Consider the following 27,580-nt stretch of genomic DNA (forward strand, 5'->3'; position numbering starts at 1 on the left):
GAAATTCAAATAATTCTTTATTAAAATGAAAACTTATAAAAATTGGATTACCGATTGCATAATTTACGCCATTTTAAACTTAAACTAGATTCATCCCTATTAAATTATTATTTTTCATTTCAATTTTATATTATAAAAGTATACATATATAAATACAAAACAACTTTTAAAATTACTCTCCATATATTCAAACAAGCAGTGAACTTTCAAAATCGGGGAAATCTGACATGGGGGAAACTAAAGGAAATTCGTGGTTAATAAAACGACGCCGTTTAGGTTAGTTTTAATTAAATTTTGTGGCTTTTCCAAATAAGCGCCACTAAAAGCATCGGAAAAAATGGCACCGTTTGAGAAACGATTTGGACCTATTTGTGGCGTTTTCTACTAAAGCGCCACTAAAGCATAGTCCTTTTACGGCGTTTTACAAAAAATGCCACTAAAATTTTGCATCAAAACGTACCGTTTCGCAGTATCAGGCACAAATTTTGCGGCGCAATTTAAAAAAACGCCACTAATTTCTATCCTTTTGCGGCGTTTTGGTATAAAACGCCACTAAGAACACAGGTCAAAACGCAACTTTTTGCCTCTTCTGAAACAAAATTGCGGCGTTTTTTATAAACGCCACTAGCAACACAAAATAAAACGTCATCGTTTTGCGTACTGTGACATATTTGTGGCATTTTTTACTAAAATGCCACTAATGCATAAACACTAAAATAAAATTAATTTTTGTCATTTTTTATAAACCTTAAACCCTTAGAGCCATAAACAATAAGTCACTAACAATTAAAAACTAAACCATAAACCCAGACCCATCGTAAACCCTAAATCCAAATAACAAACATTAACCACTGAACCTAAAATACTAAACATTAAATATACCCTAACACCCTAAACTTTAAACCATAAATATATATTATAAGTTACAATTAAAAGTAATTAAAAAGAATCTTATTGCTTGTTTAAACCCTAAAATAACTTTATTTTTTATATTTTTTATCAAAATCCCTAACCCTTAAACCTTAAAACCCTAACCGCCCTTAAAACCATAATTAAACACTAAGACTCTAACTATAAAAACTAAACTCCAAACAACAAACTTTAAAACACTAAATCCCAAACCAAATATAATAAACCCTAAACCATAAACTTAAAATTATAATAAACATTAAACCTTAAACTATAAAACCCTTAAACTACATACTATAGCCCTTAAACCACCAATTAAATGCTAAACCCCAAAATTTTTAATCAATATTAAATCTGCTTCCACAAATTTTTATAAACATATATAAGCTTTTACATTAATAAATATCTATGTATATACATGTACATCATATTTATAAACATATATAAGCTTTTACATTAATATATATTTTTTTATGAAATTTTTAAGGGTTTAGGGTTTTAAGAATTATGAATTTAGGGTTAAAGGGTTTTGAGAAAGCCATATGGCCGGCATCGATTTTAACAGCTTAATGGTAACTTAAATGAAAACTTCTAATTTTAATTAATAATTTTTTAACTTAAATGAAAGCTTAGGTAAATAATTTTTTTGCGGCGTTTTTTAAAAAAGCGTTGCTAAAGGCCTGAGAATTAGCGGCGTTTTTGGAAAAGTGCCGCTAAAATCCCACAACGATAGCGGCGCTTATATAGAAACGCCGCTAAAGCCCATAGTATTAGCGGCGCTTTCATAAAAACGCTGCTAAAGGCCAGAACATTAGCGGCGCTTATAGAAAAACGCCGCTAAATCCCAGAACATTAGCGGCGCTTCCTTATAAACGCCGCTAAAGCCCCCGAAAATCGGAAAACGGAGTCGTTGGGTTTCGATTTTTGCGGCGTTTTTTTAAAAAACGCCACTAATGATCTTTTTTGCGGCGTTTTATCTAAAGCGCCGTTAATTATCGATTTTTAGCGGCGTTTTCTCTCCAAACGCCGCAAAAAGTGCCGCTAAAAGCCTATTTTGGTGTAGTGGTAGATTTTTGCATTAAAACTTTCTCGAGACATATAGTCTTATGTCTCGGGATTTAATTACCAAAGTGCCTCAAAAATATTTTAAACACCTTAGAACACTTTAGTATTAGCTCAAAACTATTTAAATAAATTAAAAAATATTTTTGAATATATTCAAAGTCTTTAAAAATGTTTTGAAAATGTTTAATAATACGAAAATATAATATATAATATCTTTTAAATATTGTTATAATTAATAAAAACCTATCAATTTTTCATTTTTATTTTCACTCTATTGAACAAAGACTTAATGATTAAGAAAGCAACACTAATAATTAAGATATTCTTGTAATTGCAATCCTCACTATTGGACGGGTAGCTTTTCAATATATATGATAAAGACGTCGCACGTTGAGAATAGAACATGAGATTTGAGATGCTACAATCCAAATTATACCCATCTATGATCTATTGGATATTATCTTTTATGAAAAGTTCGATGATTAAGATTTAGTAATCACCGCAGCTTGCTGATCATGTACGAACATCTTGGTCATTGCATCAGCTGATGCACTCACAGCTCGGCCAACATGGTTAACAACCACCGTCCAAGGCCTAGAACAAAGTCGCCTGAGATGGAGCTGTAGCGCATCTTCCTCTACAACAAATTTACCAAAGATAGGTTATCACTTTCTGCTTTGACGCTCTTAAATCCCATCTATCAAGCTAATTCAAGTCCTTCAATTAACACCCGGGCTTCAGCTTGCAGAGCAGAACAAAATCCTATTTGTCGGTCCCGTATCAATCCCCCAGCAGTTGCTTCCTCCCTTTCAACCGACACAACCCATCCGCATTAAGTTTGACCCACCCTCTTCGTGGCCTTTCCCATCGAATAACAGTCTGATTACTGGCTTCATCATTCCTCAACTTCACCTTCGAATCAATCATATGTTTAGCCCAAACGAGACACTCACTTTTCAAAGCCATAGCTCCCACATTGTTTGAATAGAAAATAAATGAACTCCTATTTTTTCACAGCTTCCAACAACACATGGCAAAAAGGACTCCCCATTCCGCTTCCTCAACAAGAAAACCTCTTGAATTTGTAAGGTTTTCTTGTAACCACTCATCCAGTGAAAGAGTGAAAAACCAGTTTTGAGACTGCGATGGAACAAGGCTTTTCCATAATACAACCGCTGCCCAACAATCCCGCACGGCACGAAGGTTGGATTCCCTTGTTTGGCCACAAATTGTGCAAAACTCATCCATCGTCATTCCCCAATGATGGCGGACCGCATTTGTCTGTAATTTGTCACTGGCTAACAACCAAAGGAACTGCTTAATACGCTGAGAAAGGAACCCCTCCATATTAAAGCCCGCTTTGGATCCTTATGATTCCAGCTTTGTTTTGCTAACTGCTCATGCGTCTTAGCAACCGGGAAAAGACCCCCGGATGACCATCGCCACGCTAATCTGTCTATGCCTGCCTCGTCCGATGGTGGTCTTATGGCTGCAATTCTTGATAATACTCCAAGGATCTGTCCAAAAACTTATTGTTCTCCCATTCCCTACAGTCCAATAAACACCATTAAGGACATCAAACCAGATATTAGACAATGCCCTCCAAAGGAACGAGCAATTGAAGCCGGCCATCTACTAATCACCCCATATTTATTACAAAGAACCTTCACCCAAAACGCATCCTTATTGGAGATAATACTAAATGCCACCTTTAGAATAAAAGCTTTATTCTGGTCTCCTACCCTCCTTAATCCAAGCCCTCCATTAGCAAAAGACATACAACATTTATCCCAACTCACTAGGGTAGATTTCCTGCTGCCATTAGTATTCCCCCATATGAAACAACGAACCAGCTTTTCGATTTCATTACACACACTCACAGGAAGAAGCGTCGTTTGCATGAAATGGCTCGGAATGGCAAGGAGTACTGACTTAGCAAGAGTGGCTCTTCCAGCTAGGATAAGGAACACGCCTCCCAACCATTGAGTTTGCTCTTAACTTTGTCAATGATGAATTGAAAAGTACCCAACGAAACTCTTTTGTGAAAAAGCGGCATTCCGAGATACCTTCCCAAGTCATCAACCTGTCGAAATCCCAGCGTACCCCATATCTCTGCAGCTAGATTAGAACCCATATTATCAGAGAAACATACTTGCGTTTTTGCAACACTAACCCAATGGCTGGAAAAAAGACAAAAAAATCCATAATTCTTTTAACTGTTAATGCTTGTTCCATATCCCCTCTACAAAAAAGAATAAGATTGTCGGCAAAAAAAGAGATGAGAGATTGTCGATCCTCGTCTAAAAAGTTGAATTGGAACCCATTCTCCCCTTTCTACTGCTTGAGAGATTTAAGTGTCCAAGCCTGTCCATACCAAGCACAAATAGATACGGTGAGAATGGATCTTCTTATCTAACACCACGCTGCTGCTTGAACTCTTTTGTAAGTTCACCGTTCCATAGAAGTTGCATGGTTAAAAAGAGCCACAGTTCATGATCAAGCAGATAATTTTAGTCGAGAGACAAGTTTATCTCATAGAACGGATTCTATCATACGCTTTTCGAAATCAACTTTGATAACCATCGTTGATATTCTTCCTTTATACAAACACATAGTATGAATAACTTCTTGCACCACTATAATATTATTAAAAATACTCCGACCTCTAATAAAATTGGCTTTGACTCTAACCAATAAATTTTGATATAATCAATCTTATCAGCCTAAATTAATATAGAAGTTGAGATCCTTCCACTTTAGGAATCAACACGATAAGAGTTCGATTTAATTCAGGAGGAATCGTGCCACCCTCAAAGCACATCTGAACCAACTGACAAATTTGATCCTTCACAAGTAACCATTGGGATTGAAAGAAACGAGCTTGAAACCCATCAATACTTGGGTCCTTTAAGGGCGCCATGCTGAACAAGGCTTTTCTCACCACCTCCGAAGCACTGTTGTCCAAGGCCAGAACGTCTTCATCTCCCAAAATAGGGAAGCTGTTGTACAAAGGGAACTCTCCTGAGAACAAAACCTCCAAGGAGTTTAGCTGCACAAATAACTTTACTGCCTCAGCTTTCAAAATTTCACTGTTATAACACTATTCACCATGATTAATCTTAAGTCCACCAATAATATTCCTCTTTCTCCCTAAGGTTTGGTTATGAAAGTATTTAGTATTCTGGCCCCAAATGCAAGCCACTCACACCGTGCTTTCTGCCACTAGAGGGACTCTTCCCAGTCCAAAATTACTTCTAATTCCGATCTGATCTGAATTTCCAACTGCCTTAGTTAAGATGATTCCCTTTGATCAAGGGAGGCCCGAATCCTTCTCAATCTACTACTAAGGCTCCTCTTCATCGAGAAAATGTTACCAAAAGTGACCTTGCTCGCCACATATTGCGTTTATGATTGATAGTCACAAAACTAACTAAAAATACGACAAAGGCAAGTGTACCTATCTATAAATAATATAGCTATGATGAGTAAAGATATCGTATCCACGATGATTAAAAGTATTAGTAATTACATTTTTCTTATTATTTAGCTAACAAATTGGAGTGATAAGTTTTAAACTAAAATTTCTAAATTAATTTAACTAAGAACTCAACAGAGAATAAATAGAAAAATAATTGAATAATATCCAATGAGAGAGACAATCCAAGAAAGAATCCACCTAGACTTCATCTATTATTATGACTCCGAATTAAATGATTTATTCACTTGGTAACTTGATTCGTAGAAATCCCTAAATTAAGCTAATATCTCTTTCAAGAGTAAGAGCAACTAACTCTAGGTTGATTAATTGTAATTTCTTTCTAATTAAAACACATATTATCGCATTAACTCGATTTATGGATTCCGTTATTAGATTTTACTCTAATCCGGTAGATTTATGTCGTCCTATTTCTAGAATTGCATTCAACTCTACTCAATTATGCTAGATCTACTCTTAAAAAGAGGCTTTTGCTCCTCTAATTTTAACACATTAAACATAAATTAATATCCCGAAAATATTAGAACAATAAATTAGCACACATAACTGAGAATAAAAATCAAATATTTATTGTGTAAAACAGAAATCAAATAATAGAATTCATCATATGATTCATCTTCCCTAGTTATCTAAGGTATTAGTTCATAATTCTGAATAAAAACATTTCAAAATCAGAAAAATCACAAGAAACAAAGAAACTCATAAAAACTTCAAAATAAATTAAAAGGAAGTCTTCGATCTTGATGGAAATTTGCTTCAAAGTTGGCTCCAATGGTGTTCTTCGAGTTGTTTTATTTAATATTCCCTGATGGCCTCATATCTCTTATTCTAATTGGTATTTATAGACTTTAGAATGCTCAGAAAGCCTAAAAATTGCGTTTTTCAGCGTGTTTGGGAAGCAAGTTGCGAAATCGACACGGTCTGGCACATGGCCGTGTGTCAGCCCGTGTGGCTCCTGAAATATGCTCTTTTTGTCTGATTTTCGCTAGTTTTTCGCTCCTTTAGCTTCCAAATGCTCACCTAAGTATAGGAACATGAATTCAAAGGATTAGGAGCATCAAATTCACTAATTTGCATCAATAATCATCCAAAAATGCATTAAGAACGGGACTAAAATATGTTAGTTTTATCATTTATCAAACATTGTATGAGCATGAGTATGACTATGACTATGAACATCTAATTAAAGGGAGGAAAGGTAATGATGCTATACCTAACATATTCATATCTAATGATATTCCAAAAAGTGGTGATGGATGGTATAATTTGTATAAATCTTATACATTAATATAGCAGGAAAATCGCTTTTAGGCCCTTTATAATTTATAAGATTTTAAACTAATAATGATAAAATTGTATTTTGGCCCCTAAAATGATAAAAATTTGATTTAATCCTTTAAAATTTATAAAGATATAGACTATTAAAATGGTGAGATTGCATTTTTACTATCATTAAAATATACAATTTAATTTCGACCCACCAATCGAGATCGAAGAAAATCAAAGGTGAAACGAGAAAGTTAACCTAAAAATGGAGACCAACCAAACTCAGTAGCAACAAAAAAAAAAAAGCTTAACCTGAAATGGGAAAAAAGCAAAAAAATAAAAATAATTGAGGAGTTGAAATGAGAAGATGAGATTATGGGAGTAGAAAGAAAGAGAGAGAGAGAGAGCAGCAAAACCTTGAAGAAAATGGAGGAAGCAAAGAAAATAAAATATAAGGGAGAAGAACCAGAAAACTTCAGCTTTGAAAGAGAAAATGGAAGTACCGTGTGTTTTGAAGAGAAGAAAAATGGAAGGATGAAAAAGTAAATTAGTTTTCAAAAGTGCTTTTAACTCAGGAAAAACTAAAAAGTTTAACTTTTTATATGAGTAAAAGTATTTTTCAAAAGCTAAAATTTTCAAACAAAAGGTGTTTGTTTAACACAACTTTAAAGTCTGCTCTTCAAAAGCACAGTTAAACAAAGCCTTAATCTGTTAAGGCATTGGTTCAATTCCAATCATGATCTTACTTTCATTTATATGATTTTTGAGCCCTAAGTATATATTTCTTTTGCCCAAGTGGGTTATTAAAAGTTAAAAATAAGGATGAAATAAGAAAGGGTTAAAAATACATAGGCAGAAAATGTGAAAAAATCGAGTATTGTGAAAAAAATTAAACATGATATTGATAAAGTGTTATGAAATAAGTAATAAAAAGAAAAAGAACAAGAAATAGGAGAACTATAGATATAAAAAGTACATGATGTAGTGATTTACTTCTAATTAATCAACATTCACTCAATAATAAAATATTCATACCCTGAATATTATTGTGGGACTAAAATTAATTTTCTACTCTAAAAAAACAATTTTCAAAATTTTCAAACTAAAATATGTATATAAAAAAATTAAGAATCATTAATCTAATTTTTACTTAACAAATAATTCTCTCCTTTTTTCTTTCCAATTGTTTTTACCCAACCCGATACCCGACCCATTTAGAAAGAGCGGAATAATCCAACTTCCTTTTTCCCCACCAAACCAAACATCATCGTTAACAACGAGAGGCACCCAAACAACAAATCAATTCTTCGATTTCATCGAAGCTCTCTTTAAAATTTTCTAATTTACTTCAAAATCCCATTTCTCCAATTCCCAAGTTTTCATCAAAGAAACTCAGTTCGCATTTTTTTTTTCAAATTATTATTAGTTGTTTAAAGCTTGGGATACAATGGAGTTAGCCCTGAACATTTCGTCTCCGCTAATATTTCCCACAAATTCAACACCAAAATTGAAAAAAATTAACAAAATTTCTTATGGTTTCGGATCCAATGGATCCTACCCGACCTCTAAAATCTGCGCTGTTTGTTCCAATGGCTCTGTTTCATCATCATCTTCTTCTCATGGGGTTAGTTTAGTTCCATTTCTTTCCTTTCACACTTTTTCTTTCATAAATTTTATGTATATTCATATTAAACTGTGATGCGTTCACTAAATTTTCTTAGTTGAAGAACTGTAGAATGAAAAGGGAACCTTTTTTTTTCTTCTTTTTTGTTAATATTAGTTTCTGTCATTTTTTTGCTAATTGAATCACAGTGAATATTTCCTGCTCAAAAATGCTATTGTATGGGAATTTCTTTTCAATTTATACTTTTTCCTTGTATGGTTTGTTTTCATTTTATTTAGACTTCTACTTCTAAGATGTTGAACTTTAAATTTCTCCATTTTTATGCATTAAGAAAAGCTTTAAGAAGTATAATAGTGCTCTCATTTAATCTTCATTAACCTTTAGAAACATACATGCTATGGCAATTTTGGTCTAACTAGCGGCTGGCCATTGAAAAATTATATAAACTTGTTTACAATTTGGATGTTGCATTTGTTGTTTTCTATGTCCGGTTGTTTCGTCTACTTCATTTTTCTTGAAATACCAATGTCCGGCACCATGTCGCATCCATATTCAGAAATAAGTCCCTATAGGGATATGGTCCTTTCAAAGATTTTTTTAAATACATGAAAAATGTAGGCTTATTCGGACATAGGTCCCTATAGAGACATGACCCTTTCGATGATTATTCAAAATACGTGCCAAAACTTTGAAAATTTGAAAAAAATACCGTGTCGGATACATACCTGTATCACACATTCATGCTCAATCTGCGTAAGAAAGGTAAACACCAAATTACAGAAGACATATTGGATACGAACCCCAACAATATGCTTAAACAATTAAGAAATCCAATAATGAAGTTAATGTTTTTACTTTTTGTATAGAACTATGTTAGAAATGGCGCTAAATTTTACTATATTTTTCATTTTTAATCAACTTTTGAATTTTATTTAGACTTTTTGGCATTCTAGAAGCTTTTTACAAATACGAATAGCAAAATGCAAGTAGCAATAGAACCAATCAAATTAATCCTTTATTGTTAGGAAAACTTGTTGATCTTGTTTTTCTTATTGCGTTGGTTTTGTTAGGTTCATCGAAAATCATTATCAGGTTGCTTTCTTGTGGTTGCTTTGATATCTGATACTGCTAAGATAATTGTGCTGTCGGGTTGTCTGAATATTGTGATTCTGATTCGCCATCTAAATAAGTTGTCTATGATGTGTATGTCTGAAATGGTGACTTTTGATGTTACAGGCTGAGGCAAGGGCAGTGGGAGATGCACACAGACGAAGAAGCAGTCTCGAATCACTATTTTGTTATGACAAACCTATCCCCGAGGAGCGAATTGAAGAACCGGTTGGGGTATCGTTGGCTGAAAAATTAGTTGGAGATAACCCCCGTTGCGCTGATTGTCAGGCCAAAGGTGCTGTCCTTTGTACCACATGCTCTGGTTCAGGATTATATGTGGACTCAATACTAGAGAGCCAGGGTATCATTGTCAAAGTCCGCTGCCTAGGTAAAGTTAATTCTTCTTCAATTCTAGAGAGCCAGGATTATATGATTTTTTTTAAGGATTTTTATGCTGTCAGTGTCCTACATTTGTCATGTACTTATTTTGCATTACTATAAAAGGCAACTATTCTCAATCCGAAAACCCGAATCTGCATGACAACAGATGGAGTTCTAAATACAATCCTTAAAAACTGATTTATCATGTGAAGGTTCCTTCATGAAGTGATTAAATTAGGATTAATCACTGGGCTTGCTCCAGTGGATACCTTGGGAAAGCAGAAAAGAAAAATTAGGGTTTTGCATTGATGCTTCTAGATTAACTAAACTTCAAATTATATTGAGTATCTGTAGGTCATTTCTTGCCTTAAGGCTCCCAGTGCTTCTTGGTGAAATGGATTATGTTTTACATTAGCAAAACAAACTGTGCGATTCATATTAAAGTTGATGCACATGGGTTGACTGGACTGCTCTATCTATTAACACTGTGATTGAGGTTTCTGTGCTGTCTCTTTTTGTCCAGTCATGATAGACACTTGTAGAACACAATAGCTTGTCAAAACTCCCTTGGTCGTTGCTATCACATTGAGGGCCACCTGAGCATTCTAAACCCTTAAACATAATGAGTCATTAGATTTTTATTTTTTGCTTCAAAGGAGGCTGCGGTTTGTGAATAAGAGAAGAGGTTGATGATATTGGATTCGAACCCCAAAAATCTGTTAGATATCACCTCTTAAAGGTGATACATGAATTAACTGGACAGAACTTCGGGTTACATATGCCCTAAGTTTTTATTTTTATTCTTTTAGGAAATGAATATGGGAAGGGATTTACACACCGGATTTGAACCCACATTTGTTAGATGCAGACTTCTTAAAGGTGACAGCATGTATCAACTGAACTAAGCTTCGGGCCCTATGTGTCCTAATGTGTTCTTTTTGCTGCTTCAAAGCAGATCACAGTCTAATCATATGGGTAGGCATTGTATACATTGGATTTGAATCCCAGACTTGTTAGATGCCCCTTTTAAAAGTGGCTATATGAATCAATTAGATTAAGCTTTCGGTTCCATGTGTTCAAACTTTTTTTAGCATGGTTTTGCTGTAATGTTTATATGCTCTGCTGAAATGTTGTAATAATAAAGTATGGATTTTGTTACTGTTCAGGTTGCGGAGGAAGTGGTAATATAATGTGCTTGGAATGTGGTGGCCGAGGTCATCTAGGATCCGAATAACTCGATGGATTCTTAACTCTTTGGAAAAATTGTTTTAGCCTTTTTATGTAGTGTTTGCACACTGGAATTTCATTTCTTCTAGTCATGTAATTCATGATAAAATAAATTCAATAATGTAATTTGATTTGTGCCATTGTCTTATGTTGTTTGCTTTCGTTTTTTAAATCCATCCATTGTAAATGTATATTTACTTAGGATAAATCTTTTTAAGAAAATCTGAAAATCTTTTTTCTTTTTAAAAAATAGTTTTCATAACATGATTATACTTTTCTGTAATACTGGTAATTTATTAATTACTATTGAAAAATATAATAGTATCATTTTTTACATATATCTGTTTATACATTCTATCTTCTCATAACGTTGAAAAATTATATACTTAAAGTTATATTCCTGTTTTCTTATATATAATAAATCAATAAAAAATAATTATAATAAATCAATAATTGAACAATTACTGAATTTTTTTATTATAAAATAATAAGTATTGTGGAATTATTTTTGCTATTTCGAAATCTAATCAACAATTATATGTTTTAAATTACCAACTTGTGATTACTAAATGAAAACATGTGGCCAAATGCAAGCGCACTAGTTTGCCTTTAATACAATGCCAACGGTCACCTTGCCCAACTACTCATTGTCATTGCTAATATTAAATACTAACACTGTTGTTTGAAACAAAATGCTAAGACTATTAATTAATGTAAACTATATAAAAAATTAACATAAACATGATGTCAAAATAAATACGTACATATTTATGAATATTTACGAATAAAAAAGTTACACCAATAAAATATGAATAAAGAATTAAATTCAGTAGCCATAAATCAAAGGGTCAAACTTTTCAGTCTACATAATTTGATCAGAAAGCGACGGTAGTCGCCGGAAGAAGTTGATCGGAATGGATGGCATGTCGTCTCGAAACCTAGGGTGGCGGATATAGTAAAATCCTGCGCCTAACACTAACACCTTCAATGGTACCAAGTAAAATAACAATGAAACAAATAGGCAAAACACTAAAAGGATGCCTGTAGCTCTTGGATCCTTCCAACTAAACAATGCCTCTAAACGCTCCCCTTGGACTGCTACATCACCTAACAATGTTTGAACTCGACTTGCTAGTGCCCGTAGACGATCGTATCGTATTCGTATAGTATCTGATGATTTATTGGTCGGGAATTCATCGAATTCTTCATCCAGCTCATTGGGACTTACAACATCTACATATGAGAGTCTCGACTCCACGTTGTATGGGATCCGTCGACAATAACGAAGTCTTAATGTTAGGATCAAGAAGGCGTACATGAATATAGTGGGAAGCACTAGATGCGAACATACCACCGCGGCTACAAGCAACCCATGAACTAAAACCGTAGTCGGAGGGTGAACCCACGTGCGAATCTCATCTAACCAACGTACCAAACTTGCCACACGTGATAAACACCCCACAACCCTGAACCAATTTGCCTTGCTCCTCCTCATGCTCCACACGTGTGTATCACTATCCAACATGAATTGAACCACTTCTTGTCCTAAAGCTGGCTCGGACCTGGCTAACCTAGCCGTCACTATGCGCATAGCCGTGTAACGCAGTATGTCTTGCTGGGTTGGACCTAATGGGCTAACATGGTGCATTCTTGGTAACATTGGGCTCCCATAAGCTTGGATTAGGCTTAGCCATGATGAACAACAAAATCGAATGGCTATCTCAATCTCACCCATTTTCTTAGCCCCATCAGGTGACAATACAGTGAGGGTGTAGGAATTTCGGTACACCTTGTTCGTATCTAATGTCGATAACCGTAAACGTACTTTACCAATACTTACATCTTTATCACCCTTATACCTTCCATTATCGAATACGCCTATAGTAAGTACCGTACATGGATCATATACATCCCACGTATATTGCTCATTCCAATGAGGATTAAATCGATCAAGGATCGTACGTGTACGAATCCACTTGGGTCCATATTTGGCCACCACGTAAGCATCGGTCGTTCCACATGGACCATCCTTGGTCTTGACAGGTAACAAATTGTTGGCCCCTCGGATCCCAACATCCAGCAATCCAATTGGAGGCTTAGTTAGCTGCTTAGCCGTGGCTCGAACATCGCTGGTCACGTGAGCAGCTTCATCAAGCACGTGATACCCACCTTCTAAACACACTCTGATGTGGATTCTCCCTGCATAAGGCTTGTTTTCACCTCCAATCAAATTGAACCACCTTGATTTTACCTCCGTTTTATCATCTGTCCTCCTATCGATGCTTGACACGTGGATTTTAACCTCACCCACTGACTGCCCGTTACTCGCATCTTCAACTTTGACCACCAAAAACGGCTCAAATGGCTCAGCCGCCACAAAAACCAAATCCTCATTCCAAGCTGACCCAACTTGAGTCCTACTGGTTTTAAAAAGTTGAGCCCCAAGCAGAGCCTTAACAAAGATCTCAGGACTCCGAACCTTAGCTTCGGATACCAAATCAAGCTGCAAATCTTGGGTTTGGATAACCGTTAGTCTCAAATACCAAAGCTTTGGAGACAAGTAAACCTTAGCTCGGGTTTCGGGTATTAACCCACCCGAATCCGACTGCCAAGCTTCCTGGAAGGCTTCGTCGGCCTGAGTCCCGACCCAAACGGCAACCATCACATCATTTCCGGTTTCGGATTCGGATTCAAGACTATACCATTGAGGAGCTAACGGACTATCCGGCGGAACCCTTTTCGGCACTTCTTGCAAATCAAACGGCACCGTACCTAAACAACTCTCCGCCAAAGATGAAGGAGCTTCTTCGTTTTTCCCTTCTTCAGTCCAAACTGAAACTTCTAAAGAACTTGAATTCAATCGCTCTTTATCAAATGCGAAAACTTGGTCCCAGTCTCTGTCGATTTGGGTTTTGGTTTTGATACTATGAGTGCCGATGACTATCTTGGCATGAAGAGGACAAGCCGGTTCTTTGTTGGCTACTTTTGCTTTTACGACTCTGACGTATAAAAATGGCATAGGGTCTACGAGATCGTACCCTATACGGTTACGGTCGCCGGAGAGTGATCGGAGTTCGAGGTTGTTGATGATAAGTTCAGTACTTTTTCCTGTTTCTGCCTTATATTTAGCAGTCTCTGTTGGCGGCTCTTCTTTATTCGCCAATGGTTGGTTATTCTCCTCTTCCGGCGCTGGATTCGTCTCTGATGTGGAAGCTGCGACGGCGTCTTGTGGGTTACTACTCTCTGGCGGCGGTGGGTTTGGTTTCTCTTCTTCTTTGGGTGCTTCCTCTTTGTTTTCCTCGGCTGGCTTTTCTTCCTCCGGTGGCTTCTCCTCTGCTGTCTCTTCTTTCTGCTCCGGCGGCGTTGGAGCAGCTTCTTCGTCAACATAAAAAATTTTAACACCAATCTCACCTTTAACCTGGGAAAAGACACTCCTTTTCTCCAAGGAATAATAAACAAGACTCTCAGCTCCGGCACTAACAAAAACAGTGCCAGCCAACTTGATTTTCCCGAGAAAATTGCTTCTTTTCCCAATTTTCTTATCATTGTAGAGGTTGATCTCCAAAATCTCGGAGGCCATTGAACCGATATCATGAACCAGGAACTCCAGCTTCTCATCCCAGACAGGGTTCAAATCTCTGAACTTGGTCTTTGTCCTTCTTCTTTGACCAGCGAAATCAACTATAGCGTAAGCACTAGCTGTGCCTTGCCCATCTTTGGGCATCAGGTTATTGGCGTTGCAGATTTCAACAATCAGCTTCCTGGTGCAATTTTCTGCCATTTTTTATTTGGAGGGGTCGTGGAAAGAAAGCAATAAAGCCAGAAAATGAGAGAGAGCCGTTGGTGTTTTGAGAGCGCTGGTGGGAGGGTTTATAAAGGGAGGCTTTCAAATTGAAAGCGAGTGGAGCGTGAACGACTCAGCCATGATAAATGAACCGTATTGAATGGTGCTTTTCAATTAATATAAATAAATAAAATCCATTTTGATGGAATTTTTTAAATGCAGTCAAATATATTAAATAACATAAAATATTTTACATACATTTGTCTAAACACTAAGATTTATTAAATTCTTTTTTCCAAAAATCATTTTCACTAAAATATAAATAAAGTAGACTGAACGAACAAAATTAGAGGCAGTGGTGGGTGGATGACTTTATTAACGGCCGGAGGACCTTCCTTAACCATGAGTGCACGTTAATTTCAAAATCCATCCCCCCAAGGGAACTATGCCGAAGTGGGTTCAAAATTTTCCACAATAGCAGGAGCGTCTGTCTTCCCTTAAAATATTTCACTCGTTCAACTATTTTTACAGTAAAATTAGCTTATTATTTTAATTATAACAACACTATTTTAAAATTATTAAACTAATTATATATATATATATTTTTTTATTTTTTATACCATTAATATTTAATTCATCATTATTATTGTATTTATTAATATCTTTTTTACCCATCTAAAATACATAATTTATTGATATATGTTTAACAAGGGAAAGTTTTTAATTAAATAGTTAAACAATTTTAATCAAAAAATTTTAACATACAATATTTATGTGAATAGAACATGAAAAATATAACAGTTGAATTATTAAAATATTTATTAATATATTAATAAGAGAGAAAACACAAAGGAGAAAGCAATGGTGCGAAAAAAGCCAATTCACCCACGATATAGTGTAAGTTGATCCCTCCTGTATACATATCCATTAAATTTATTATCTTACCTATATACATATAGATATTTATTAGATTGTGGTATACCTACTATGTGACTAAAAATAATTATATAACAAATTTATAAAAATGTATAAAAATTAAATATGACTTTAGTCAAATGGTAATGTTGAAGGAAGTGTCTTGGTTCAAATATTTTCATATGCATGTATTTTCTAGATTTTATATAAAATATAAAAGATAAAAAACACTTAAAATCATATTTATTGTTTTGTATAAAATGATGTTTTTAGTAAATTCATGACTGAGTTGGGTGGCACCTACTTCGTTAAAATCTTAAATAATAGTATACATAGATAAGTATGAAATTATGTTAGTTCTATATATAAATTTTCTTAACTTTCGAAAGGTCTAAAAGGTCCTTAATAAAAAAAATCAATTAAGCCCTTAGGAAAAAGGTGCACCAAATTGAATGCTTAAGTGAAAAACAAATCAATTAAATCTCTTATTGATTGATTTGACTGTTAATAAATATTGATGTGGCTATCGAAAGCAATGAGAAACTAACACATGTCGTACTACATGGATAAGTCTGCTGATGTGGTATGTATTTTAAAAATATAAATTTTTTTGTCCAAATTCATTTTGAACGTAACGGTGTCAATAATTTACTTTGTTTTCACTGAAAACAAATTATGGTGTTATTAGTTTTAGTTTTTTTTTTCTTGATTGGTTATGTACATCACCAATGCAAAAGAGTTTTTTGAGGACTTCTAACGTTGTCATCGCTGTTGGGAAGAGATTTACGTATATCAAGAATGATGGAAGTGAAGAGTTCCATCAACTAAGAAATTTACTAGAATTTGCAGAAATTAGAGAATAACAGCTGGACAGAATTTCCACCAGGAACCCTTGAAAACTTCACAACTAGAGTCTATGGAGGTCTTACATAGCCCGCATTCAACAACAATGGTTGTATGATGTTTCATACGGATTGCAGGCAGGGGCATTTACTACTGAGATAAGATCGGTACAATGCCGTATCTCTTTATCTTGAACTTGGGCCACATCCATCTCTGAAGATATCGGGAAATTGAAGGGTCTTGGCATTCTTGATCCTTCCTACAACTGGTTGGAGAAGAAGGGTGAGTACATAAGGTATGGAAGCTGAGAAGAGGGATCCATTTTGTTGGAAGTCTTCAATGGCTTATGACAATTTTGGTAAATAAGATTACATGAAAATGATGGGTGAATCACCTAGAAATTAGATGGCAAATTAAGATTCGCACATAATATTTTATAAGTAAGTCATGCAAAACAGGAATAGTTATATGATTATGTAAAGTTGATTTTAATTGCTGTTCAAATTGAATCTTAAACCTTACATGAAAAAACCATCTAAAAATAAATCCGCTGATTTAATGAACGCGCGCAAATTGTTACTTCCGTTTATGATAACGGTAAAACTGAGAGTTAGAGAAACACGTGCGCCGTGTTTTCTGCTCCGAAATTCCGAAAAATATAAAGCCCACCTTGGAGTAGTGTCCTAATTTATCTAATTTCAGTATTTTTTTGGTTAAATTACTTACTCTCTCTCCCCCTAAACCCTAACGTCATCTCTTAACTGTTCCCTTCCCCAACCCCTCCCAACTCAGTGACTCAGTCACTCTCCCCGCTCCTTCTCAATCTCCGATCTCTTCTTTTGGTCTTTTCTTCTTAAATTTCTTCTTCCAATTCTTCTTATAGCTCTCTTTTGGTCTAAATTAGTTTGTATAATTGTATAATTAATATAACTCTCTTTTTGAAAAATTCATACTTTTTCTCTTTGGTTGCTGAGAAAAAGGAAGGATAGGAAATAAAATAGCACTATATTTATTTTAAATTCTGCGGAGGATGGTTTACTGTAATAATTGCTCCAGAAACGTTTCTGGAGAACGCCTCGATGAAGGTCTTTTGTAAGTGCTTTTCTTGCTCATAAACAGTCTTGGTTTTTTTTTCTTTTGAGAAAATTTCAGTTTCCTATTTCATTATTATTGATTTATTCTGTAGGTCGTGTTCTTTTTGCGGGAAGGTGTTGGAAGAATACAATTTTGCAACCGAACCTCAATTCGTTAAAGATTCAGCTGGCCAGGTAATGTTTCTTTCTTTATATGTAATTTTTAATTTTGGAACTATGTTATACTAAATTCTAGTGGAATTGTTGTGATTTAGGATTAAGCTAGTTGATATGTATTGTTTCGTAAATTTTGTGCAAAATTAATTGTTGTTGGCATAGACAATTACGTCTTGCTAGCTATTTGTGGTTTCCTAACTATGCGATTAAACAAAAGAAGAAATTGGTCACTAATCTCATTGTGTCGGATGTATTTTAATTGACTGAAGTGCGCCGAATTGGGGAGTTCAAGTTTTGCTTCCCTTTGTTTAGTTTGTTGATCACTTGATCTTTGCTTTCATGTTTCTGACTCACATTTCTATTAATTTCTATTGCTCATTTCACTTTGTTTCCAGAGCAAACTGTCCGGAAATTTTGTAAGGTCTGTTCAAGCTATTTCAGATTCACGTAGGCGTACTTTGGATTATGGTATGCTTTGTTAAGTTGCATCTATGCTATGCAAGAAGCTTTATGTTTCTGGCTTTTGATAAAGGATTATTGATACATTTCATCAAATTTGCTCTTTCTGGGTGCTCTATTTCAAAACTTTTTGACGTCTTTATTGCAGGTTCAAATATTCTTTTATGTGTTATTTCAGTTTGTTGTTATGGTTAAATAATGTGTTAGCATTACAGTGCTTATGACAATGTGACTTATAAATATCTTGTTTTTTGTTTTAATTTCATGGTGATACAGCTTCTGAGCAAATGAGTGGTATGAAGAATGCATTACAAATTGATGATTATAGTGATGATGTTGTTCATACGGCTAGACGCTTTTATGAAGTATGTCTTGTTCTGCCTAACTTTCATTCCAATGCTTGCCGTTTTTGGTTTTTCCCCCTCAATATTTTAAGCTATTTTTATCTGTATTGTGAAGATCGGCCTTGAGCGGAATTTCACTAGGGGGCGCAGATCAGAGCTAGTACAGGCTGCATGTCTTTATCTTGCATGTCGGTGAGGAATTTCTTCTTTCTTAAATCTGTAATGTGGTTACATGGAAATATTGTTGCCTGAACTTGAACATGGTTTGTTGCCTGATTACATGCACGGGCACCTGCAGAAATAAGATTTCACACATAACTTGTTATCGCAGATAGGAATTTACGTATATTCCTTAGTTTTTGCAAATTCCTTAATTTTGTTGTCTGAAATTTGTTACTCAATGCAAAATGTTGACTAAAATATAGGGTCATGTAGACACTAGTAATTCTTAACTACTTCAAACCTCTTGTTCCCATTTGCAAAATACCAAGTTTGATTCTTTACCTTCTATCCTTTTATATGGGAAGCATTTGATCTTTGTTCCTTTTGAATCTTACTTTCTGAAATCTGTGCGGTAGTGGCTACTTTTTCCATATTATATGTATAGGATATTTTCTTTGGGATGGATTTATGCCTTTAGATTATCATGTCCTTATATATGCTTCTTGGTCATGGGACTTGTGTGAATTAAGCTTAAGGAAAAGGAGGGTAATATTGTAATTCATACAGATTTTCTGTTGGCTGGGATTGCTTGCACCAGGAACTGAAGGTAAGAGTTGTATTTTAGGGCTTGACATTGGGTAAAAAGATGTGTTTGTGGCTGGGGTTTGAATGCAGAAAGAATATTGCTGGTTTGGGATTTGGATGGAAAAGGTTGGATGGGATCTCTTCCAGCTAGAGGTTCACCATTTAAAAAACACAAGGTTCATGCTGTGTTTGTGAGTCCCACATCAAATATTAAAATCACCTTACACTTTCTTGAAAACTAGATCGTTTCAGAGATATGTAAATCATTCAATGTATGAAAGAGTCAGGAGAGAGAGCACTAGGGGAGAGAGAGTAAGAGAGAAAGAAAGAGAGCCATGATGAGTTACATAGTTCATTGGCATTTTAAACCATAATCTGTAAGGTGCATACATTTTAATGTACATTGTTTATTGTGCCCCCAGCCACCCCAGAAAAGGGGACAATGTGTTTTTATTTCATCATTTTTGTGGTGGCTAAATGTGCTGCCAAAGGTATATATATTAATACCATGCTTGAATGGTTTAGTGTCCTTTTGATTTTCCTTATTATCACTTTTTTGGTTCTTTTTGTTCCTTGAACTGTGGCACTATTTCCCTCAACCATACAGTTTCTGGATTGCAGGCAAAAGAGAAAGCCGTTCCTTCTTATTGATTTTGCACATTATTTAAAAATAAATGTGTAAGAAATTTTCCTCCTTTTTGCCTCTTGTAAACAAAATTAATTTGCTTGGTAGTACTTTATCTCTCTGTTTTTGCCTGATGAGTTTCTTCTTGTTTTGATCAACGTTCTTTTGTTTCTTCTTCAGTTATGAGCTTGGCTCTGTATATCTGCAGCTTTGCTATGTGCTGTACCTTGCTGACGGAAAAGATCTTCAGAAACTAATTGATCCTTCAATTTTTATTCATAAATTTACAAATGGTAAGTTGTTTAATCAATTCCTATACCTTGAGATTCTTTAGTTGATTCTATGCTCCTGCTGTTTGTGCTTTGAACTCAGACATGCATAATAACCAATATGCTTTGTAGCTTTAATTCCAGAAGGGAATGATGAAGTTGTTAAAACTGCACGTAACATTTTAGCTAGCATGAAACGAGACTGGATGCAGGTGTGATTTTATTAGAAGTAATTTTGATTCTGTGTATTATCCTTAATTTTTAGAGTTAATATCTTACCATAACATGAATTTACAGACTGGAAGAAAACCCAGTGGATTGTGTGGTGCAGCACTGTACATTTCTGCACTTTCACATGGTCTGAAGTTTCCTAAGTCAGAAATTGTAAGTTATAGTTCATATGTATTTTTTTTTGTTTGTTGACAAACACAATCATATGGTCTTGATCCTTTTGCTTGAAAATCTTTAATTTTTTTTTCATTTATATTATCTGGATGACAAACTTTGCAATTTTAATTTTATGAGTAGGACTTGCAATTTAGTAGATGTTTTAACTTCCAACCATGTCATGATTGTCCCAGAAGAGACACATGCTAAATAAGGTCCTAACTCATATTAGGTGGTTTTAGATTAGGTTCATGTCTTGACCTAAGCTACAGTAGGGATAGTTTTAGATGGTTAAGACTCCTCTGCAACCCATCATTGTAGTAATATGCACATGTCCATGATGCTATTTTTCTAAAATTTCTTTTGGTTCTTTTTCTGTAAAGGGAACTTTAGCATCATGGTACTAAAGGTGGAGGCATAAAATAACTGAAGTTAATATGAAAAAAATGAATATGAAAAGAAAAAGAAATCCACGTCAGCCGTAAGCCATAACAATACTAGATATATTTTAAAAAAATAATGCTTGATATTACCACTTAGCATCTGCAAGATAATGATTTTTTTTTTTGCTTTTAGTTTAATTGATTTTATTATATTTATCTTTTGTCCTCGTGGACAGCTTTTGGTACTATATTCTTAGATGAGATTTTCATCATTTTTCCAAGTTCCAATTTCTTCTTTACTTATATTTGTGTTGATTCTTTTTTTTCCCTTCTGTCTCTCTCTCTCTCAAGTTGTTGGGTTAACTAAGCTCTCTGTTTATCAGATAAAGCATGTTTACATTTGTGAAGCAACATTGTCAAAGCGGTTGATTGAATTTGAGAATACTAACGCTGGAGCCTTAACGGTTTGTATCTCTTTACTTGTGCATGGTAATGCAGAACTACTTTGTTCCAGGAAACTGATAATGGAATAAAATTGTAAATTAGTAACCATGAAATGAATAACCATAACTGATGTTTACAATAGTTTGGGACTTTTTTCACTTTTGATGTTGATGTGACTTCCTATCTGCATTTGGTACTAAGTAGAGCATGCTGGCATAATCTGTTCTATATGGATTGCAGCATCTTATGGGAGAAAAGCTATGTTGTTGTTGTTGTTGTTGTAATTGTAACACGTGTCATTGCTATTATTATTTTTGTATGGTAGAATTTGATTAGTGAATCTTTACTGTTATTACTCTTATTGATTGTGTCCACTCTAAGGAGTATCTAAATAATTTTATGAAAAATTTGATGCCAATTTTTTATCATTACCACAAGTGTTATGTTGAATTTGTTGTATTCTGCATGTAGTTAACTTTTCCTCTGTTGCATTTATTTTCTAAATATTAATTTCATTTCTTGAAAATACCACCATTGTTTTAAACTTATGACCAGATGGAGGAGTTTACGGAAAAGGAGAGGGAGCTTCGAACTAGTTCATTAACTAGAAAACAACCAAATACTGGGTCAAAAGAAACCAGCTTAGATGAAGTGCTATGTAGGCACAAGGAGAGAAAACCTTTTGCCTATGGACTTTGTAATGAATGTTATGAAGAGGTGAGCACCCATGTACCTATTAGGCTTTCCTATCTTCTTTTTCCCTCTACAATTGTACCACTGGAAACTGTTCTATCATTGAAGCTGAAGTTCATGCTGTTACTGGTTGGTGCAGTTCATGAAGGTTTCAGGAGGGCTTGATGGAGGATCAGATCCACCTGCATTCCAGCGTGCTGAGAAAGAGAGGCTGGCAAAATTATCTATTGAGGAAAATGCTAAAGTATGTTCTGTAATCATACTTTTCTAAAGGTTTAAGGACAGTGAAAGGTTGAAAATCCTAATTGTAATCACTTGATATATTTTACTTTGCGAGAGTCATGTGGGCACTCAAGTTATTCTCTCACAATATACTTCTCTCCCTTCCTCATGTGCTAACTGATCTCTTAATTTGGTGCTGCCATTCTTTCAGTTTAAACACATAGTAATGAGGCATATATTTATGGTTATGTTGCTTAATTATGAGAGATTAAACTGTCTCATACTCTTGTGACCGGATATGTGATTCTTTGTTTCTTGCATTTTTTATTTTATTTATGATAAGGTTATCTTCAACATGGTATTAACTCTGATTCTTCAGCAAGATATTTCAATTTTTTTGGTTGTTTGATAATTCCAGAGCAAATCTAGCTGCACTTCTGCAAGTGGATCTGAAAAACCTGAAAATTGTGGTAAGTTTTATTGTCACGAGTAATCAAGCTTTACATGGTTTAGTAATTGGACCTTTTTGTCTAAATGCCCAAGATTTTTTTACTAGTAAAGGTTTTGTTTCAGGAGCTTTAGAAGATGCAACTAATAAGGAAGCCATTGATGAGGGTGACAATGATAAATTACCTGGAGTTGATGGTAGTGATGATGAATCAGATAACTTCTCTGATATTGATGATTTTGAGGTGGGGAATTAGTCTACTTTCTTGTATTTTGACCTTGCATTGTCCATATGAACTTCAACCAGCAAAAGGACTTCGTGCTCAAGGTCAACTACCTAAGTGCTAAACTAGCTACATTGGTTATACAGAATATTCTTTTTAAGATGTATACGTATTTGAGTTAATTCATTATATCAAGTTTCTTGAGCTTTGACTAGCTTAACTGTTTTGCCTTTTTTACTTGGATCAGATCATCTTTTTGCCATGCATCCAATAACCATCTAAGATGTTATACCTTTGAGTTGAAGTCAATTGGGCTTAAATGCAGCGTTGAATCACCACTATGGAATTAATATTAAACGCGTGGGTGGAGTTTTTGTCTTATGTAAACAGCACCACTATTGTTATAGTTTCTTCTGAGCTGCTCTGGGTCTAAATAATGGTTGATCCGTAAACTTAAGTCTTCAGAAATAAAAATTTGTCAAATTGAAAAGAGAAAATTTTCAAGGTTACCTAAAATAAATTAATTTTTCAGGTCTTTTCTTCATTGTTTCGAGTTCAGTTCATCGTAACTTTCTCAGGAAGTGAGTTTGGTTGGTCTGGTACAGAATCAACCATAATGACCTGAATTTATTCCTATCAATGACCTTCATTGCATACCTTTTCTCAACAATATTGTTTGTGCCTTCTAAACATGCTGTCTTTATTAAGCATGCATTTGATCTACAAGTGCATGTTTATTGTTTTAGCAGTATGCATTGTGTTTTAAACTTATTTAGTAAGTGTTGGTTGATTTCATGTATATGGAACAGCAGTATATGTTAAGTTGTGTTACTTTGGTGTCAGTTTCTAATTATTCTTGGGGATTACTCAAATATTATATTTTCAGGTTGATGGTTATCTTCACAATGAGGAGGAGAAGCGTTTCAAAAAGATCATTTGGGAAGAAATAAACCGGGAATATCTTGAGGTGATTTGACTCATGACTTGTTGAGTGCTGCATTATTTTGGCCTACTCTAGTCTAATATCTTGCACATTAATTGCAATATCCATACATTGCCATGTGCTCAAGTATGGGAATCTGAAGAAGCATCTAGTAAATCTTTCTGGTTAAAAACATCTCTGAGAGGATAATTTCTCCTTGATTAGTAATTCAGATATATTTGAGTATCGAAGAGAGAATTTTAGATGTTTCTTCTCATATTTTTATGTTGTAAAATTGAGCCCCAGATCCAGTGAAATAGTTCAATTTAACTAATTTGAGTCTCAGTGCTTTAGTGTTAGTTTGAACTCAAGTGAAAAATAACTCAACTTTCCTTTCATGAGTTTATTGAGAAAATAAAGATCTATCTTGCTATACGTTACAGGAACTTAATCGAACTGCTGCACTCTTTGCAGGAACAAGCAGCCAAGGAAGCAGCTGCAGCAGCTGCTAAGGAGGCTTGCATGGCCAACTATGATAAATGTCCAGAGGACCTCCAAGCTGCACAGGAGCTTGCCGCAGCTGCTGCAGAAGTAGTGGCAAAATCTAAAAAGGTGATTCTTGAATATCATGGAAAGTATGGAAGTTTTTTTTTATTTCTGAAAATCATTTGGAGAGGAATGCAAGCCGCCTCTTGTGCTTTATTACTTATTGATATACAGAAAATGTAAAACAGACTACGAATGGTATTGTGCATGATAGCTTGATCACATGCATTCAATTCTTGATCTCTATTTCAGCTGACTATTGCCATTTTGGTTTGATTCTAAGGGTTTTATTTTTCCTCTCCTTTTTTATTAAAAAAAAAGAAGAAAAAAAATTATTATGAGCCTAGTTCTAAGCCTCACCATGCTACAATATTTTATTCTTATGTCCAACAATGACCGTCTCTAGATTATGCTACTCATCCTTTTAATATAATTACTCCAAGAATTTTTTTCCTGTATCTTGATTTTCTCTCTTTTTGCTTACTTTTGTTGTATTAACAGGAGAGGCTACAAAAGCGAGCTGCTGAAGCTAAAAATGCAGGTCCTGCTAAGACTGCTGCTGAGGCAACCCGACAAATGCTGGTTAAGAAGGTATCAGATAGCTTTCCTTTCTTGTTTTGGCCTAAAGGGTACCACGTGGCTGAATAGACAAAGTTTCTGATATTTGCAATTTAGGATTCTTGGAATTTATTTTTAATCAATCGCATTCCCAGACAAACTCATCTAGATTTACAAGTTAGTGGATGAATTTGCTATGCTCCAATAACCAACTCAGGAGTTAAACAGAACATCCTGAAAATAAAATGCTGATTTTGCTCAGATTTGTTTGACTTTAACAGGCTTAGAATTTGCACATTTCTGCAATCCACACCTGTTGTCATAATCATGCTTTTGTTTAGCAGTAAAACCACAAATTTTTGCATGCGTGTTTACTAGTAAAACCACAAATTTAGTACATCATATGGATTCTGTTAACCACATTGCTTAATTTTTGCCTTCAATGTTTGATATTTATATGGCTTCCATGCAGAGACTAAGCTCAAAAATCAACTATGATGCGTTGGAGAAACTTTTTGATGAACCGGTACATTTATGTCTAATTTGCTTTAAATGTTTGAAGTTAATTATTAGACCATAGACTCGAACATACACACACAGGCACTAAGTATTTTCTTTTACACAAATAAATACTCATTTGGCTGGTATGACTTGGGAGTGTTGGATGTGGATATGCTCAACTCTTTTTTTTTTTTTGTCTTTCCTTGTATTTGAAGCATCATGTCCTCGTATGAGCCATATCCATGTTAGAATGTGTCGGACATAGATACTTGAGCGTAACTGAAGAGTTAAGAGTAACATAGGCTGCTTGAGAGGGTTTTCGTTTTTTATGTTTTCAAAAACATACTTTATGAAGTTACCTTAAGATTTCTTTGGTATTACAGGTGGCTACAGAGAAATGCAAGAAACAAAGAATTGAATCAAATTTTGATTCAGATGAAAAGGAAGAGAGGGCCTCCAAAATTGGCAAAGATGAAGGTGATTATGATGAAGGAGATGAAGAAGATGGAGGAATTTATGATGATAATCCGGACTTTGACAAGCAAGTTTATGATTACGATGACAATGAGTATGATTATGGTTATGATTACGATGGATATTGACTCGTCATCTTCATCTTTGGTAATAGAAATTGGCATCTCTAACAAGAACGGTTATTTTCAAAACTCAAGAGATATGAACTCTACTCCTTTGAACAAGCATTAGTAAAAAAGGGAGATAAAAAAATGTGGTTGCAATTGATATTTTCACTTAAAACGTTGTTGAGGGTACATTAGGGCTCTTTAACCATAAGTATTTGAGTGTTGGTAACATAGAGCTCTTTAACATCATGTTGTTGTATTGTGTTTAAAATTATAGAGTCTACTTTGGTATTTAGACAGGCTAGGACTCCAGTTTTTCCTGGGGTTCAATATTAGGATTTGAGATTTTTAGTTCTTGTACACAATTCGTGCTCAGTAAGGGAGAACAAAAGTAATTAGTTCATGCGCAAGCTTGAAGCCTCTGTATATTATTTATAATAAAAATATTTTATTATTAAATATGAATTTGAGTTGTGCTTACCCGCCCTGGTATTGTATGTTTACAAATTATAAAATATGTTTTTTGTATTGAATTAATGTTTCTTAAAGTAAATTCATTCAAGTTACCTGGTAATTTTTGTTCCAATCATATTGAGCTTTTTCCGATTTGGGATTGTTTTATATATATATTTTTATGAAATGGTTGCATTAGGGTTTTTGGGTTTGTGTCAAAATTGACAAATTAAAAAGCATGCATTTGTCGTTGTATTCATCGTGTCATGTTCATTTTCATATAATAATCCTGTTTAATGTATTATATATTTTAAAAAATTAAGGATTTAAAAAAAGACATGATAATATTTTAATATTATTTGTGAAATTAAAATATTCTATTGATAGAGTATTAAAATATTTTATTCTCAAAAGAGTGGATCATAAAATAAACATGAAGAATATAAAAAATATTAATCCTATATATAATATATACAGTGGCATTTTTGACTTCACAAACATAATTAAAAATAGCCACATATCTCCAATTGGTATTTAAAATTGAAAATTAAATAAATGAGAAATATAACTTTTAACCCCACTTATAAAAGTTTTTAAAATATTTTTCATATCTATTTTAGAGTTCATTTTAAGGATTGATGGCTGTCGTTTCTAATAAAATTGTTTAATGTTCAATTTACATTCTCTCTTGAGAATATAATGTGACTTGTCATTCCAATTATTATTTAAAATATCCAACTTGAATACCAAATAATGGTTATATATATATACGTTTTTAAGTTGCACATTATCGTGTAAGAGCAGATTGTTCCTTTGATTTTCAGTTTCGAATTGTATTAGCAAATAGCTATTTTGGGTGAGTATTCTGGTGCAAATAATAGTGTAGAATATCCCCAGTTATGGAA

The 27,580-nt window shown here is 34.4% G+C and overlaps 3 protein-coding genes across 4 annotated transcripts; 2 read left to right on the plus strand and 1 right to left on the minus strand.

Moving 5' to 3' along the window:
* The first annotated feature begins 7,995 nt into the window (after positions 1-7,995).
* Positions 7,996-11,218, plus strand: LOC105783391 (uncharacterized). Its single transcript, XM_052626074.1, has 3 exons — positions 7,996-8,360; positions 9,597-9,858; positions 11,018-11,218. The coding sequence occupies exons 1-3, from the start codon at positions 8,184-8,186 to the stop codon at positions 11,083-11,085; spliced, it is 507 nt and encodes a 168-aa protein (XP_052482034.1). The 5' UTR covers positions 7,996-8,183; the 3' UTR covers positions 11,086-11,218.
* Positions 11,219-11,887: 669 nt separating this feature from the next.
* Positions 11,888-14,934, minus strand: LOC105783390 (FT-interacting protein 3). Its single transcript, XM_012608816.2, has one exon. The coding sequence runs from the start codon at positions 14,857-14,859 to the stop codon at positions 11,941-11,943; it is 2,919 nt and encodes a 972-aa protein (XP_012464270.1). The 5' UTR covers positions 14,860-14,934; the 3' UTR covers positions 11,888-11,940.
* Positions 14,935-17,308: 2,374 nt separating this feature from the next.
* LOC105783331 (uncharacterized) lies at positions 17,309-26,702 on the plus strand. Of its 2 annotated transcripts, none has more exons than XM_012608724.2 (19): positions 17,309-17,712; positions 17,807-17,888; positions 18,266-18,338; positions 18,606-18,694; positions 18,789-18,865; positions 20,042-20,098; positions 20,226-20,338; positions 20,459-20,526; positions 20,612-20,698; positions 21,468-21,548; positions 22,084-22,245; positions 22,361-22,465; positions 22,862-22,913; positions 23,017-23,135; positions 24,001-24,081; positions 24,511-24,648; positions 25,084-25,173; positions 25,613-25,666; positions 26,025-26,702. In XM_012608724.2, exons 1-19 carry the CDS (start codon positions 17,651-17,653, stop codon positions 26,241-26,243), a joined length of 1,809 nt encoding a protein of 602 aa, XP_012464178.1. In that variant the 5' UTR covers positions 17,309-17,650; the 3' UTR covers positions 26,244-26,702. The 2 variants fall into 2 exon arrangements, with proteins under 2 accessions (XP_012464178.1, XP_012464177.1); XM_012608723.2 differs by having other exon boundaries at positions 17,310-17,712; positions 20,447-20,526.
* Positions 26,703-27,580: the final 878 nt, after the last annotated feature.

The sequence above is a fragment of the Gossypium raimondii genome, chromosome 13 (assembly GCF_025698545.1).
Source record: "Gossypium raimondii isolate GPD5lz chromosome 13, ASM2569854v1, whole genome shotgun sequence".
NCBI lineage: Eukaryota > Viridiplantae > Streptophyta > Magnoliopsida > Malvales > Malvaceae > Gossypium > Gossypium raimondii.